The sequence below is a fragment of the Scleropages formosus genome, chromosome 8, assembly GCF_900964775.1.
Source record: "Scleropages formosus chromosome 8, fSclFor1.1, whole genome shotgun sequence".
In the NCBI taxonomy this organism is placed as follows: Eukaryota; Metazoa; Chordata; class Actinopteri; order Osteoglossiformes; family Osteoglossidae; genus Scleropages; species Scleropages formosus.
In genome coordinates, this window is record NC_041813.1 from 15,832,748 (window position 1) to 15,849,941 (window position 17,194).

At 45.2% G+C, this 17,194-nt stretch overlaps 1 protein-coding gene across 3 annotated transcripts; it reads left to right on the forward strand.

The window, feature by feature from the left end:
* The first annotated feature begins 1,679 nt into the window (after positions 1 to 1,679).
* On the forward strand, positions 1,680 to 17,194 carry trip10a (thyroid hormone receptor interactor 10a). 3 transcript variants are annotated; one of them, XM_018754791.2, is made up of 15 exons: positions 1,680 to 1,948; positions 8,590 to 8,705; positions 9,617 to 9,673; positions 10,170 to 10,317; positions 10,677 to 10,739; positions 11,046 to 11,150; positions 11,256 to 11,384; positions 11,707 to 11,853; positions 11,970 to 12,155; positions 13,758 to 13,922; positions 14,757 to 14,866; positions 14,955 to 15,087; positions 15,179 to 15,270; positions 15,374 to 15,504; positions 15,713 to 17,194. In XM_018754791.2, the coding sequence occupies exons 1-15, from the start codon at positions 1,925 to 1,927 to the stop codon at positions 15,862 to 15,864; spliced, it is 1,758 nt and encodes a 585-aa protein (XP_018610307.1). In that variant the 5' UTR covers positions 1,680 to 1,924; the 3' UTR covers positions 15,865 to 17,194. The 3 variants fall into 3 exon arrangements, with proteins under 3 accessions (XP_018610307.1, XP_018610308.2, XP_018610309.1); XM_018754792.2 differs by lacking the exon at positions 13,758 to 13,922 and adding an exon at positions 14,216 to 14,239; XM_018754793.2 differs by lacking the exon at positions 13,758 to 13,922.

Below are 17,194 nucleotides of genomic sequence, written 5' to 3' on the forward strand. Positions count from 1 at the left end.
GAAGATTTTCATGATACATGTACATGGTACTTGTATCTATGACAATAAACTTAAAACTTGAGAAGGATCATTTCAACTTCCCACTGCACCTCCTTTATAAGAACACTGTCTCGTCTTGGCCACCAGGGGGAGAACCAGGAAAGCGTCCCCACTGCTGTAAATAGCTCATATGATAAAATTGCCCCAAGCAGAATTTTGACTTCCAGTTGAGATTATAAATGATCAAATGTCTATTTTAACAAACCGCACTCATGGAAACATGGGGAGGTTCAAGGCAGACGCGCAATCGTGGTTCTCTGAGTCTGAGAATGAAAGGAATCTGTGTACAAACTACACAAGCAAAAGAATGAATGGCTGGTTTAACATAATTTTATTTAAATTAGATAAAACATTAAATTTTCTTTCACATTTGTTTCACGGGCTTTGGCTGATCTTAATACTTATTTATACTAGATATTTCCATTAGCATTGCAGCCACTCGCTGAACTTAATCCTCCCATGATCATAAGCCTGTAATAGTGCCGTAATTTCACTAATAAACTGTAAACGCGAAGATGGTTTTTCATAGCTGACACGTTACCACATCTCTTCTCCAAAGTGTGTGGCATGGAGCTCCGACCACCTCAGCCTCTTAAAGGGACACGCGTCGGAGGAAATCAATCAATCTCCCTTTGATAGCAACCCGAGTGCAGGAGCCTTCGGCACAGTAAACGCAGGGGGCGCATCAAGCCACTCTTGGTAACTGAGCAATGAGGAAAATGGCATCGCTGAGTTGCTAAGAAGCTCCTGGGAGACTAGACAAAGTCAGATACTAAGAAAGCATCGCCATCGCAGCCATCATGTGAACAAATCTGGAACGCGTCTCTTTCTTTGCAATAAACGGAGTCTGCATCAAAAACGGTAATTTAATTAGGTCGCACAGCTGCTGGAGAACAAAGATCAAAATTGTAATAAATATGACGGATCGCTGCTGGACTGTGATTAATTTATTAAATTATGTCAGATTGACTTTTTGTTGTTTGCTGAGGATATTTTTAACCATACACTTATTGCTGAGTTAATGCCATCTCGGACTGGACCTGACTGCATCATTCATGTTGCCTATGATGATTATTACCGAACCAACACTGAGAAGCACATACATTTCATAACGTGCGTTATGGAAGATAATATGATTGAAAACGTGACTTAGTGACACACGTAATATTGTGTCTATAAATAGGAGTGGGGGTATGGGAGGGAATTCTATGCAACATCATTCTGGAGTAATGCATCGCCGATATTTCAACAAAAAACTGACAAAATTACATTTGAATAGTTATTACAGTATATAACGAAATAAAATAGATCATGTGCTAGTATAAGAGCTAATAGTTCCACTCTTTTTTGAGATCTTTGACTGAGAAGAGCTGTTACGCTTTAAAAGTGTCTGATATTCATTTAAAAATACCTGCATTTCAGACAAATAGTGCTGGGAATTCCCGTATCAGTCATACCGAGAAAAGAGTGAACAGGTTTCATTATATAAATACAGAGCCTCACTAATAACCGTGTTTGCTGTAGCTGTACATGTGGAAGCGCGCGACCTGCATGATGAAGTCCCCGGCCACGAGCTCCACAGCTCCAGGGGGGACGTTGCGCGCGGCTCCTTTAAGAGAGAAATCTAGGAGTGACGCGAGTGCGAGAGCCAGTTTATCCTGAGCCTTGAGAAGAAGGAGCAGCAGGCCATCCTGGTGGGGAGAGAAAAGCACATTAAATACGTTTAAAAGCTAGGAAGAGGTGCGGGGGACGCGCCGGGTTGGACTTCAATCACGGACACGCGTGGTTGTCGAGGGAAAACACGCGGATTGCTTTGTGGAACTCCCGGTAACTTTTGACACAGTTTTCTCTTGCGGTGGTTTATCCCGATCAGAAGACGTGCGGCATGGATTGGGGCTCGGAGCTCTGGGTGAGTAACAATGTAACGCAGAAAGTGGCTAAGAGCCCCAGTAGGGGGACTGGAGAAAACGTGTGTGTTTCTGGGGGGTCATGACTCATTCCTGATTTCTCACACGCCCTGGGATTTGCGGTGTTTTCTCTGAACTTTGTTTTCTGTTGTTTGGTTTTTTCCGAAGTTTTCTGCGGCTTTGTCCCTCCTTCTCCTCCCTTTTCCTGCCTTTCTCCTTCGCTGTAGTGACACCTCCGTAACTGCAGACGCTTGGGTCTGAGCTCAAGAGTCACTTTCGTACCATCCATGGAGTTAATGATACGACTTAAGTTCCGCACCTCCTCCTCCGTGCGGTGCGTGTCTGTCTGAGCCCCAAACGAGCAGAAAGGTGTGTTAGGACATGGATACCTATCAATTAAACCTAAGCGTCACTCTTTCCGCTCAGAATTATGATCTAGACTACACGTAAGACTTTTGTCTCACAGTACAGCACATTTCTTTTAACTTAGCACAGCTTTGTTCAGCCGCTGCTGGTCCTTGAGTTTATTCTCTGTGACCCGGGGAGAAAACAGCGTGACACTCCACTCTCTGTACTCTCTTTTTTGCCAAAACGCGAGGTTTTCCACGCAGCTGCGTGACTGAAGAAGAGAGTTTTGCCAGCCTTCCTGGTAGGAGTACAACAACAGGGCTCCCTGGAATCCGAGTTTTGGTTTCATGTCCAATTCCCTGTCCCTGATGGCGACATCCTGCAGCACAGCGCGCGCCGAAGCAGCTCGAGGACATCTGTGCGCACTTCCGCTCCCTGCTCCCGATCGGTCCGGACCATGTATTCATATGGATTCACTGATCATTTGGAATTGTAATTTCCTTTACACACTTAGCCGCCTTGCTGATTTGCAGTCTTTGAGGGACACCCTACCGAAAATGTCCTTGATCTTTTTTCTTCAGTGAGCTGCATCACTTCACTCCAACACTTGTACATATTTTGATCAAGAAGAAGTGCTCAGACTTACAACAAGGAGCTGAGTGTCGCTGTGTTGAAAATGCCTTCATGCTCCTCTGTCTGCCTTAACAGTTGAGACGTTTAAATCTTAATCGGCGCATATGGTTAATCTGGGTGCCCAGCATGTCCTGGTGTCTGTTGCTACACTGATCGCTGTAATAACCACATTTAAGGCTGACCTGGTGACCAGGTCAATGAATGTCCCAGCTGGCCTTTGTTTCAGCAACCTCTGTGTGTGTGTCTCTCTAGGAGAGCTTTGGACATTGATCCACATTGACGTTGATGACTGTCAAAGGTCTGCATTGTGGACAGACACGTGGATGAATAAAAATGAATAATCGCTACGTGTGTGTGGTGGAATTTGCCACATGTTGCACGCCTACAACTCAACTGGCCCTTAATCACGCTCACTCGGATGTTGCGTACACATGTGGAACCAGGAAGGGCGCATTCCTCCGTCTTATTGCTGTCCCAACAGAGGACTCGAGGGGTGGACTCCTCCCATGGGACACTAGTGGGGTTTTGGTGGGCTGTCTGGTTTCCCTGCATTCATGCCCACCCCCCACCCCCAGTTTGTTTCCTGCTGCCGCTCGCAATTTGCAGCCTTGGCCCAAACAAAGCCTCCGAAGGTGTTTTAAGAAACATGTGGCCAACATGCTTTTGTTATGCGAGTGGATCCCTGTTGTTTTTGATTGGGTGTCAACAGCTCTACAGTCTAACGCCCAGCATTCCTCAGTGCTTTTGTTGCACGCCCCTTGGTAGGGGGCCTGGGGGGAATATGGGGGGTAGCAAGGGTCAGCTTGAGCCGGTGAGGTGATTGCGGCACAGTGCTTTCGAATAATTAAGGATTATGATTAGGGTTTGTTGATGTTCAGATAAACTTTATGCAGCTAGTCTTGTGATGTACATTGGCTCATGGTGGAAAGTGGAAAACTAACTGCGTTGTAATCGCACATCTGCCTCCAAGTCTCTCTTTCTGCTAATGTAAAACACACGTATTTTCTGAGATGTGCATCGCTTTGGAGGAAAGGATCTGCTAAATGAATAAATGTGCTGGTGGCTTGGGTCATGCTGGCACTAGCAGAGTCAAAGAATCTGCTCACGTATTGGCGTGTTTGATCTGATATTGATCTGCAGTATAGGAGGGAACATTTAGCTCATACCTGGGAGCTCATAGTTGTGTTGATCACCACTTCTGAGTGCTGCTATTGTGTGTGTTTGTTTTTTTTTTTTTTTTTTTTTTGAAAAATCTCCCCCTTTCCCCTCCCTTAGCTCCTGCCCCATGCTGATCAACGTGTCAGTATTGTTCTACTTCTACATGTAGTGAAAGGCCACAGGGTGGGAGGGTGACGTGAGTAGCACTGACCTCATTATCAGTGCCCCCCTCCCTCTCACCATCAACCATCCCTCTGCTGGAGCACCAACCTAATTTGTTTTGCCCTAATTTCATAAAGTCAGGACATCTAATTAATGTCCATCAACTGATGTTCATCTGTTTATGTTCCGCTCCCTTCCCTGCCTCGGAAGGAAATCTGTTGTGGATTCTGCTACCAGAGAGCACAGTACCCCCCGGGTGGGACACGTCTCTTCTCCAAGGCTCCAGGGTGTAGCTGAGACAGCAAGTTGACTGGAAGCCTGGGATGTGTCTTCGGTGTCCCCAGAGATGGCACCTGGGAGGGAACGAGGGGCAGCTTGTGGAGAGAAAGGTGTGGTGTTGGGGAGAGTTGCAGATACCTACAAGGGATGTAAATAGTGCCTAAAATGTTAGTAAGAAGGTATTTGTTTAAACAATACTGTGGATACTTTCTGACTTTTTCCCTTGAATAAGGGGATAGCTGGTAGCGTAATGGTTAGTGCTGCTGCTTTTAGACCCAAAGGTTGTAGGTTTGAATTTCACCTCCAGCTGTAATACCCGTGAGCAAGGTGCTTAACCTAAATTGCTCCAGTAAAATTACCCAGCTGTATAAATGGGTAAATAATTGTAAAGTAGCTTAGCATTGTAAGTTGCTTTGGTGAGAAGCATCAGCTAAATGAAATAATGTAAATAAGTTGTGTTCAGGAGGACTTGTCTGGCCCTACCTTTTCATTGCAACGTCTTCCAGAATCACACTAATTCCAGTAAAACCATTAAACGTTATGGAACCTGATTTTGTGTGTGTGGTGTTCCCCCTCCATTCCCAGTGATGTAACAGCTGACAACTGAATTTTTCTCCTGGGTCTCCAATGGAATAGGATTTCCCCTTTCCCCAGTCAACAGACTAAGCCGTGGAGATGGACAATGGTTTGCTCTTGCTGCTTGAATGTGTGGCCTCAGAAATAAACAAATTTGTGTGACGGTGACTAAGGAAGTAAGAATTTGCCAGATTCTGTTCATTGCTGGCTGTATGTCTGTTTATGGGGAGAGCTGGTAGCATAGTGGTTAGAGCTGCTGCCTTTGGACCTGGAGGTCACAGGTTCAAATCTCACCTCTGGCAGTAGTACCCCTGAGGGATGTATTTACCCTAAATTGTTTCAGTTAAAAAAAATAATAAATAAATAAATGTTGGAAGATTAACATTGTAAGTTGCTTTGGAGAAAAGTGTTGAATAAATGTTTAGTAGGTCATCTTTTTCTTCACTGGCTAAACAGTGTGGGACAGTGGTGTGGTTTTTACATTGAATGGTTTTACTCTTTGCCAGCCTAGGGAGAGCTTCTTTCACATGTGCATCCTGGCAGGCTCATGGGTTTCTTTACATGCTTTGGGTCACAGTGGCAGGAGAGCTTAGCGCCAGCTGGAGGAGTGACAAGTTTCTCACAACCATTGGAAAACCTGTGGGACGTGCTTGTGTAGCATATGGTCCAGATGACCCCGGGGCTTTATCACTTCCCCCTCAGTGGCGGACCAGTGTTGGTTATGTTCTGTTGGTTATGTACTGTTGTGGAAGTCCTGGTCTTTACAATGACTTAGTGTTGTGTCACAAATGAACCCTTTTGTACTGTATCAATTCAGGGTAAGTACCTTGATCTAAGGTACTACAGAATGAGGTGGGATTTGAACCCAGGTCCTTTGATTCCACAAGTTATGGGTCTAAAACAGTAGTCCTCCTGTGTCTGTGTGTCAGAGATAGACTTTATCTCAGTGACAGATGTTGGATTCAGGAGTTCTTAACTGTAGAGTGATTACCACACAACCTATTGGGAAACATGGACCAGAAATAGCCAGCATAAACTTATTTCTGACCCAGCTTTCATACCTCAGTGTTTGCAGAGGTGAAGCTTGTTGGTGTGTATTTCTGGCCTCAGACATTTTTGAGGATCATCTTGGGATCTCGAGAAAAGGGGTCACTTTTTGGCTACACCCATACGCTACTGGTGTTGACTGTGACCCATCTCCTCAGGGAAACTTTGTTGGACAGTTGATATATTGCGATCAGTGCAAGGTTTTGTGTTTACGCTCTATGTTTGATTCACCTTGCATGCTCGCCGCCCTCTTTTATGGTCATTTGCACAGAACAGCGATTTATGGTGCAGAACAGGAAGGAGGAAAAGTAGATGGACTACTTTGGGTTCATGCAGAGAGCTCCTGGTGTGAATGCATCTGCAGCTTGTTTCGTGTATGGATTGACTCCCGTGTCGTAAAGTTGGATGTTACTAAGGCTGTTGCCTTGTTTCATACCTTGAGAGGTGGTGTGTATCTGCTCCATGCAAACAGTTCAGCTTAAATGCACATGAAACTGGCAGTGTGCTCTCTTCTTGAAGTTTCCATTTCAGTGCCTTTGTTTGACTTAAAACAGCTTTTTCCAGTTGTGCTTTGAAAGGACTTTAGAAATAGCATGGTTTGCACTAGTTTTCATTTTCTCCCCTTTTTTCTTTTTCTTTTTTTTTTTTTTTTTTTTTTTTTTAAACCCCCCCCTTCCCTGTTGACAAATCTTGGTTAGAGTTAACTGCGACATGGCTGAACATGTCAGGAATCTTTGCCTGAAGTGTGCAATCCTGCGCGGTGTGCCATATGCTTACTGTAAGAGCACAGAGGTGGGGGGTGGACAAAAAGGCTTTTTTTGTGATGCCTCTCACACACTGACATGCCCACACATGAGGTAATATTTGAGTGGTGAAGTGAGAAGCAGAGCGTGGGGACTGCTCTTGGTTGTGTTTTTTTGGTCTGTGTGTCCAACCCTGTTCTATATGCAGGAGTAGTGTTTCGGTATCACTGTTCCTGTCGAGTGTTAGTGTTGCAGGAAGCTCGTTTTGTTGCTGTGCGTAAACCCTTGGTCGCGGCTAGAGTGCGCAAGCATACAGTTGGGGTGAAATTGCAGCGGCGGTCAGTGGAGGGGAAGGCCGAATGCCTCCCTCGGATTCCTGACTGCACTTTCCCGTTGATGGACGGGGTGAGGGTCAAGCATGGCAACATTAGGTCGTGTGTGTCCAAGTATTTGCCCCTTCCTATTTCTCAACTTTCAGCATCCCTTCAGAGGTTACACATGACGAGGGCGTTCAGCAAGTTTATAATTTGTTTGTTTATATTAGTGCTAACTTCATGACAGTTTGTTTATGGGTCAACAGTAGTTGAAGGTGATTTTGGTGGCAATGATGATAACGAAAGTTACAGGGACTGCTGCTTAAAAGGAATGCAGAGCACTAGAGCTACATTCATATGATATCAGCAAACTCTCACTGCATTCTTCACGTGATATGGGCCCGTTCTCGCCAAATAGGTGGTACTAGACTCCTGCGGCTACTCGTGTTCAGCTAGCTTAGCATCACTATTGCTTCTATTACAGAAGAATAACAATCATTTGGAGGGCTTGACGTTAGCTTTTGTTCCTGCGAAAGGCATGCGTGGCCTGTGCATGGTTGTGACTAGATATGTCCACATTATTGTGGTCACTTTGCTGAAATGTCACTGATATTTGTCGCTCTGCAAAGCCTCTCTCTGAGTGTGCTACATTGAATACTGCTGCTACTGTACGTGTTAGGAATTTGTACCCAGTACCACACTGATGATAGGATTTGTTAGCTAGTTCATGCGTATTAAGTTTGCTAATAAGGAAAATTAGCGATTAGCTATGCCAGTTCCAGCTACTTCAAGACTGCACTGGGGCAGCTGCTAAGCTTGCTGCTGTACCTATAGTATTGTTATCTTTATAAGGAAACAGTTGACTGTGATGAGAGTAACAAACCAGGAGACCCATCACAACCTTATAACAAAATGTAGCACTAACTGAAGATTATTAAATTTGGAATTTTTTTTTTTTTTTTTTTTTTTTTAAAAAAGACCCAATACTGCAAAAATTAGAGCAATGAAATAAAGTTCAATTAGGTCATCTGCAATAAGCAAGAGTTGGCTAACATGTCATGTTTAAGAGCAGAGTGCTGTTTGCTGGGAATATTTGCTCAATAAATGCATGTTGGATACACTAGTTCTGTAACTCTGAAAGAACTGTCTGAACTGGCAGTGTTTCGTTTGAATTGCCTTTTGAATCTTGTGCTACTCGTGCTGTAATAAATTACAAAAGGCTGATAAATAGGACATTGAGGGAGTCATACTGTTTGCTTCATTGGATGTCTTTGCTCATGATCAGTATTTTAATTATTATAATTTCATTCGGTATTTGAATAAAATGAGAAAGCATTTGCTCTTTAAAGAGGCCCCACTGAATGATGGATTCCTTTCCAACAGGACCAGTATGACACGATTGAGAAGCACACGCAATCCGGCCTGGACCTGGTGGAAAAGTATGTAAAGTTTGTGAAGGAGCGGACTGAAATTGAGCAGAACTATGCCAAACAGCTGAGGTGAGTCCATGGGTTCAACCCCACATCAGTGGGGTCTAATCCCGTGCTTTGTCACTCGTGTGATATGTTTGCCTTTTCTTGGATCTAGGCGTTCTCTTTCCCCAGTCTTGGTTTCTTTTTCCTCTCATGGTTGTTTGTCTTGCTTACTGCCTCTATCTTTCTCTCCTTCCTTGGAGATAGAAGGAAGTGGGAGCAGACGGGCATGTGACAAAGAGGATGTAGTGAAAGAAAGAGACAAACACCAGTGGGATGTGGTTTGTGGGGAGGGGGTGCCAGTTTTGGCTCTCGCCAAACTTCTAAAGCTGTTCTGAAAGCATTGAGAGTCTCACTTTGTGCCATGTGAAGCTCTGAATTACATAATATACAAGACCATTTTAAGTCAGTGTTAATAAGCTGTAATTTTTAGGTTACAGTTCTGACTGCAGAGGCAGCTAGTTCAAGATATTAAAAATAATTAGGAAAAAATACAAATATGCTTTTTTCCAGTCCTGACACATAATTTCTTATTGTATGAGGATGGATTTTCTGCCCCAGTATCTCTCTGGTAATATCTCTAATACCAGCCCCACTCAGCGGTGTGATTTTTTTTTTTTTTTTTTTTTTTTTTCTCCTCTCCCCTCCTTTTCTCTTCTCCCCCAAGACGTACCTGTACTTTCACCAGCCTCTGGTCCTGTGTAAACGTTAACTGTTGTGATCTTTCCTACTATGTGCTTAAATTTCAGTAAACCCCTAGAGTTCAGGGACAGTCCCACACCCTGGTTGCTAGTACAGACTCCAGATACCACTGACTCCCTTGCAAAAGTTTTCCAAAATGGCTCGCTGTTGGGTTTTCTTCTTTTGTTATTGGTGCGTTACATTCGGGATGTCCATTGTTCTGCTGTGTTTTGACTGGAGGGTTATGTCGCTTATAGGAATATGACAAAAAAGTATCTCCCCAAACGAGGCAGCAAGGAGGAGCAGGAATGCAGGTAAGAACCTGTTCTGTGTCACTTGGCACCTGACTCAATTGCTCACTCCCTCACTGATTCATGGCACACTTTATCTCTCTGTCATAGAGAAAACTTGACAGTGTGACAGAAGATGCCCTTAACTTGAAAATAATTTAATTTATAGAGATAACCTGTAGAGTTGTCAAGGCCTTCAGAATCTGTCTGAGAGGGGAAAGAACACGTGCAGATTCGCTGGTGTGCACTTTGCATATTGGTGCAGTTTGTCCTTTGAACACCTGTCTGCTGTGGGATGAGGCTGAACAAAATCAGTGTATGGAAATACTGGGCTGTTATCTACATTCCCGTTGATGCTGAACTTCATGGGCGAGCCAGCAAGAATATAGACAGGGTCTTAGCATTGTGGCTCTAATCAGCATATCATGTCATCTTAGACTGACTGCCCTTCCCTCTCACTCTTCCCTGTTCCTCTTACTGTCATTTACTTACCAATACCCCAACTTGACCCCTGGCTCAGGTTCACCAATCACCAGGCCTTCCAGGACATCCTGAATGAGATGAATGACTATGCTGGGCAGCGGGAGGTTATTGCTGAGAACATGATGATCAAGATCTGCCTGGAACTTACAAAGCACTTGCAGGAGCTGAAGCAAGAGCGCAAGACGGTGAGAGACTAAGAGAGATGTAGGCAAGCAGTGATGTCAGACCAGAGCTTGCAGGGATGTGCAGTAATTGTCACTTTCAAGAGACAAGCTGCTCATGGTACCCTTCGAGAGAGGCCTTACTATATCTCAATGCACACACAGTATTTTTCTGAGATGTACATCGCTTTGGAGAAAAGTGTCTGCTAGATGAATAAATGTAAATGTCTCATGACTATCTAAGAGTGTGACTTGGGTTTCTGTTTGACATATTTTCAGCCTGGAATTAAAGATTTTAGCTTGCCCTAGCCTCATTGTATCATTTGTTTATTTCATGCTTCCTTGGATATCATTGAACTTCAAACTTTGACTTTTACCTGCAGCATCTGTCTGAGGCTAAGAAGGCCCAGCAAAGCCTGGAATGCAGCTTTAAGCAGATGGAAAATGTGAGTGTCCCTCTTGCTGACCTGTGCTCCTTTGGTGACCTTCGGAGAGATGAAGACTGAATAGATGAGAGGTCAAGTTTTTGGATGGTGGTAATGCTGAGGTCTTTAGGTGGATGAATATTTGCATTGTTAGGTGAAGACAAAGGACAGATCACTGGATGGATGAGTTGTTGGATTGTGAGGTGATGGCAGTGCTCAGAACACTTAGTGGAAAAACAGTTGAATCATTGGGTACGTGAGTAGTCAAGCTTTTTGTGGTTGCAGTTGCTGGTTGGATGAACATTACACCTCCATCTTTTTGCACAGAGCAAGAAACGCTTTGAGCGCGAATGGCGGGAAGCTGAAAGAGCAGCTCAGAATGCTGAGAAGACTGACCAGGACATCAATGCTACTAAAGCAGACGTGGAGAAGGTATGTAAGCAATTGGAGCAGGGTTTTCTGCTGTCAGTCATATTTGAGCTTCTCGACTGACTGGTTTTTCTGTATTTGCACTTTGTGTGCGCCTCTGTCCTTTAGGCCAAGCAGGTGGCGCATATGCGTGCACACACAGCAGAAGAGTGTAAGAATGAGTATGCTTCCCAGCTGCAGAAGTACAACAAAGAGCAGAACCAGTTCTACTATTCCCAGATTCCCCAAATCTTCAATGTGAGTAGCTTTGCACACTGTCTGGACTCGACTATTTTGGAGGACTGCCAGACTATTTAAATAAGCTGGCAAGGGATCAAGAAGCTGTACTCTACTAGTTAAAACTAGGGGACTAAGTTCAGATGGGGACACAGAGGAGCAAAGGTGGCAAATTGCTTGCAAAGCTCTATATGTTATGTTAATGTAGTTAGTGCTCATACATGGGTATAATGGTCCATTGCTCTGGGATTTTTTTTTTTTTTTTTTGGTAACTGAAACCACAAACCACCTGACTGGCTTGGTTTGATTTGGTGTCTGAGTGACTCCTGTTTTTCTTTAACAGAAACTACAGGACTTGGATGAGCGCCGAATTCGGTGCTTGGCGGAGGGCTACTCCATGTTTGCTGAGACAGAAAAGCAGGTGATGCCGATCATCGGGAAGTGCCTGGAAGGCATTACCAAGGCAGCCACCAACACCGACCAGAAGAGTGTGAGCCTTCCGTCTTGCTCAGTCTCTTGTCTGCATATCCATTTGCATGGGCATTTCTCTCTGTGTCACCGTTGATTTGTATGTGTGGGACATTTGACACTTGGTGCCGACTGCAGGACTCCCTGGCAGTCATTGAGCAGCACAAGTCAGGCTTTGATCGCCCAGGAGACGTGGAATTTGAGGATTACAGCCAGGGTATCAACCGCACGTCATCAGACAGCAGCCTGAGCACACCCAAAGGGCCCCTGGACCTGCTTGGCAAGAACAAAAACAAGCTGCGGCTCTTCGGCAAGAAGAACAAGGTAGGCCCTGCCTTTCCTACCCCTGCCCAGCCAATGACAGCCTCATACAACCTCTCACATGGCAGGGGGGTAGTCATCAACCTGCATACTGGGGCTTGGAAAAGCTCCAAGGCACAGAGATACACATCACATTGACTTTCACTTCAAGTCTTGACTCAACTCGCAACAAAACTCTACATTTGATCTTAGAAAGGATAATTTCTTGCACGATTCCACAAGTCCCCCCCCCCCTCCCCAAGCGTAAAAGTTTAGCACAAAAATGTACATACAATATGCAAAATACGTACACACACACACACACACACCTAAATCGCCTGCTCTCCGAGGCTTTATATTCATCAGAAAGTCCATGCCTTGGCAACAGCATTTCCCTTGGAGAGAAAGGGTAGCACAAGCCTTGAAAGACACTGTCTGAATGGATCTTCATCTCTACTCTGGTGCTTGTTTTGCAGTGTCAGGATTAATCTTTAAGTGAAGGGTATTTAACATTAGAATGTATTTTAAAAAGCTTTCCTACTTAATGGCGCAGTCTTATAATGCCCCTTGGTCACTTGGTACTGCCTGTAAAGGTCAGCTGTGTGTTGGCTCCCTGGAGCTGAAACTGTGGAAATGAACATCATCCACAGACTGCCCATCCATCCCCCCTCCCTTTCACTTCCTGTCTAACTTCCTTCCCTCTGGACATTCTTTTGGCTAACCTTCTCCCCATCATGTTGTGCTGTCTTATGATTGGCTCCATGTGCTGTCTGTCTTCTCTGTAGTCCTTGCCTTTGCAGTGTCTTGTTTCACAGGATGTTGAATGTTGTGGCTCCTCCCTCTCTGGGGTTGAGGGCACTTCCCTCCCTTTCTTTGTGGCTATCCTGCTCAATGGCCGCTGGCTAAGTACTGATCAGCGACCAGGATCACTGAGGGGAGGACTAAAACACTGCGATGTTGGAGACACAACCATTCTGTCTAGTCTCCAGGCCTTGTAACACTGCATGCTCCACTCTTAACTGTTTGACCATACAGTAGATGTCCTTGTCCAGCCTTTGTCACCTCCCCTTTGATGGTTCTGTGTTTATCAGAACCACCTCGCAATGCTGGCAAAGCCACCATAACCTTAGGCTTTGTGTCTTGCAAGCATGCATATTTATGCGCTTCTAGGAATTCATTTCATTCTCCATAATGCTTCAGTGTGAAAGCTGTGTATGCAGCATACTGGTGTTTAACACACATCCTGTTTCTCAAAAGATCCCCTGAAGGACTCAAGATCTAGTGCATTCTGTGAGCTGAGATGGGACCCCCGCTGGGCTGCGCTCTGTCGGTTTGACCGCCAGCCATTGTTTGGGCCATTGTCATGGAGACTGGTTGCCCTTCACCTTGTCCTTTACTGTGGCCACCATCTTGGCTATGTTTTTAGTGCTTCGGTGTCAAAGTCCCTGGTTTTGGGTGGTGGGTGGGACATCTGTGTTGAGGGTTGGCTGCCTTTGTGTTGATGGTGTTGTGTTGTCTCTTTCCCGTGTGTGTGCGTGTGTGCGTGTGTTTGTCTTTTTTTGTTTTGTCTACCCTTGCCCTTCTATCCTTGGCCTGTGCCAATACCCTCTACCTCCCCAACCCCAGCTCCCTTCACCCCCTCTCACTCCTGCCTCCACTCACCATACTCCTTTGCCCGCAAATGGACCCCCATCCCCAAAGTTTACCCGGGACCCTCTGTCATACTGTCTCAAGGAAATCAATAAGACAGTCAAACCCCGAATCTCCTCGTTCCGGACCCTCAAGCGCTCGGTGAGTGTCAGAGGTTGCACTGTTCTCTTATGCCTTCTAAGCCTGCCTACAGCTGGCAGGGTGGCCAATTGAGGGGGGTGTGCTTTTATGAATGAATGGTACTGAGGGGTTTTCTGTGGACTGAGGATGACTCAAACTCATCACTGCATCATTCACCGCTAATCCAGGGCAAAAAAACTCCTCGGAGACTAAGAGGCAATCATCTTCCAGTCGATATCTTGAATCTTCTATAGTCAGAAAGGAGCTGTTCTTATAACCTCTTTGGTACACATTGTTTTTGTCTTGCCTCCTAGGTTTATACTCCAGAGAAGTCCTTGGTAATGGATTTATCCAAAGGATTTTGTGGTGTCTTTGAGGTTGCGGGTAAATTTCACTGTCAGCTGCTGTCATGATTTTGGGAATGGTTGAAGGTGTCAGGGAATCATGAACTAGTCTTTCTACCTCCAATTAATCAAGGGAATCCTGAACGGAGGTGGTGTTTATTGCTACATCTCAAATCCGCAAAGCTCGAAAGTAAAGGTTGGAAGGCCATCTGGTGGGGATTCATATAACTGCAACTAACAGTAATTAAAAACAAGCTGTCGAAGGTGGTACAATCTTCACTCATTCCTTCCAGCATGTCACCATAATGGATGTGGTCTCACAACTGCACTATTCTAAGGACCAAAATCTGATACTATCTGGATAGTTGCACTCACTCAATACATAATTTTGCTTTCTGTTCCCCAACGTCCTTTTGAGGTAGACATGCTGGAGGTGTTAGTGCATGTAGGTGTATTTGCGTTAGCAGGAACTGGTTCAGTGACACCCATTTCGCCCCACTCGTCCATCTAGCCTGCCATCACAGAGGACTTTGCTCACCTACCGCCAGAGCAGCGGAGGAAGAAGCTGCAGCAGAAGATGGATGAGATTGGGAAGGAGCTGCAGAAGGAGCAAGACCAGAGGTGAGTCCCTCTGAGTGACTTGTGGGTTAATGGTGGGTTGGCAGCTCGTCAAAGGTAGACCTCCCTCACTGTATCCAACCCTCCCCAGTGAAGCATTGGTGAAGATGAAAGATGTCTATGAGAAGAACCCACAGATGGGAAACCCTGAGAGTTTGGCACCCCAGATCACTCAGACAGCCCAGAACATGGAACGGCTGAGGGGCGAGCTGGCCAAGTATGAGGTGAGGTTGACTCCAGTGGTCCGATTCTCTGCCTCCACCTCCTCCCGCACTCAGTGTGTTGGGTTTAATGGTTCTCTGTTTGCTTCTGCAGTCGTGGCTGGTGGAGGCTGGCGGCCGAGGGGACAACATACGGTACTCAACCCACAGCCTTAACAACAACAATGGTGCCTACAACAAATACAGGTGAGGCTGGTCTTTCCCTTGTCCTTGACGTGCTCTTTACCTCAGCCACATTTTTGCAAAGGAACTGATTGGCATCTCTGTGGGTGTGTGTGCTTCACTGCAGCACTGATAATGCCAACTGTGAAGCAGGGGACCCTGACAGCTCACAGGCAATATATGCTGAATTTGACGAGTTTGATGAGGATGAGATGGACGTGCCCATTGGCCAGTGCACGGCACTCTACAGTTTCCCAGGTACCTTCCAGAAAACACACTTCTGCGCTAAAAAGTGCGGTGACATATATTTCCTCATGTTGTGCTGGGGCCGTTGATCCAGTTTTTCATGTTTAGTTTGATGTGATGAACGGTTCCTTTCTGCTCTTGGGCTGTTGGTGTACAGCACTCTTTGTTATAGTGATGTGTTTGCAGTGATGATCCCATCCATGATTTCCTTCTCCTTCAGGCTCCAGTGAGGGGACCATTTCCATGCAGGAGGGGGAGGTCCTGAGCGTGGTGGAGGAGGACAAGGGTGATGGCTGGACCCGTGTGCGTCGTCCCAACGGTGACGAGGGCTACATTCCAACTTCCTATGTGAAAATCACTCTTCCAAAGTGAGGGCACTGCAGCAGTACGGTGGGGAAGAAACCCGTGACAAACCTGGCACTGCTCTCGGTGTGGATTTATTTTGGACATGAATGTGGTGATGTTACCACATAGTTGGCGCTATGGACCGAAGGCTTGGACCGGGCTCCTCTGCCGACTCCTCTCTCTGAGACCTCACAGAAATGTCTGTTTTTAATTCCCAGAGCAACACTATCTCTCATGGACCAGTTGACCTCTCTTGTAGGACCCCACACGTGACCTTGCTGGTCTTGCCAGAAACCTACTGGAGATGTATATTCTTTTTTTTTTTTTTTCTTTCTCTCCCCTGTTCATGTGAAACTCCCTCCTTCTCAATGTGTTTGCTGATTAGACCCTTATGGCCCTGAATGTTAATTCAATACTGAGGAGATGTTGAAAGGAAAATGTGTGTGGAAAACTCTGGGAGGCTTGGGTCTACAACTCCTACCCCTTTACCCCAGAGCTCAGAACCCAGGGAATGACACAGCATGTGCACTTCCACTGTTTCTGTCTGTCTGTCTGTCTAGCTTGGGTGTTTCTGTGCGGTTGGTAACGCCTCACAGCCACACATGCAGCTTCAGAGGGTGCCTTATGCGATCTTAATGTTAGACCTGAAACACACACGCAGTGCTCTGGTACCAGTTGGTTTGTGGAGCCTGTTGATGGGAAGGGCTTTTCTTCAGCTCAGATTTTAAATCCAGTATCTCCATGGTTACATTTCTTAGTTGAGTTCAGCTGTTAAGGATGGGGGATACAAGTGCTGGAAGGTCACATGAATTGTTAAATGTATACATATACACACACCTGTATTTTATCGTTATTATCTTAGTTAAATTTACCACAGAAGATAGGGGAGTTAATAATAAACATTTCTTCTGGTATTGGAGAAGAGTTCAGCTCGGTGACAACCAGGCCTGTATTCACACATGCTGCATGAACTGTCTGTTGCAACAGAGAAGAAGTTTCTACGAAAGACTCAACAGATGGAAGAACTTGGATTTCCATATTTATATAAGAAATAATATATTTTAGTTATCATGAAGCCACTAGCATCTTATTAGCTATTTTCCTGTATAAGTGAAGTTAAAAATGTATGACTTTTTTTTTTTTTTTTTCTGTGTAGAGGTGAGGCTTGTCCTGTCTGGTAGTCCTTGTCCAGGACTCTAGGACAGACACTTGTTTTGATATTTTAGAACTACACAAGGGCAGAGGCTAGCAGTGTGTTTCCTGACCCCTTGCCTCTCCCTTCTATTTTTTATTATGCCTGTTCTCCAAGCAATCAGTTTTAATGGAATCTATAAATAAACACTCACATTGGACGGAA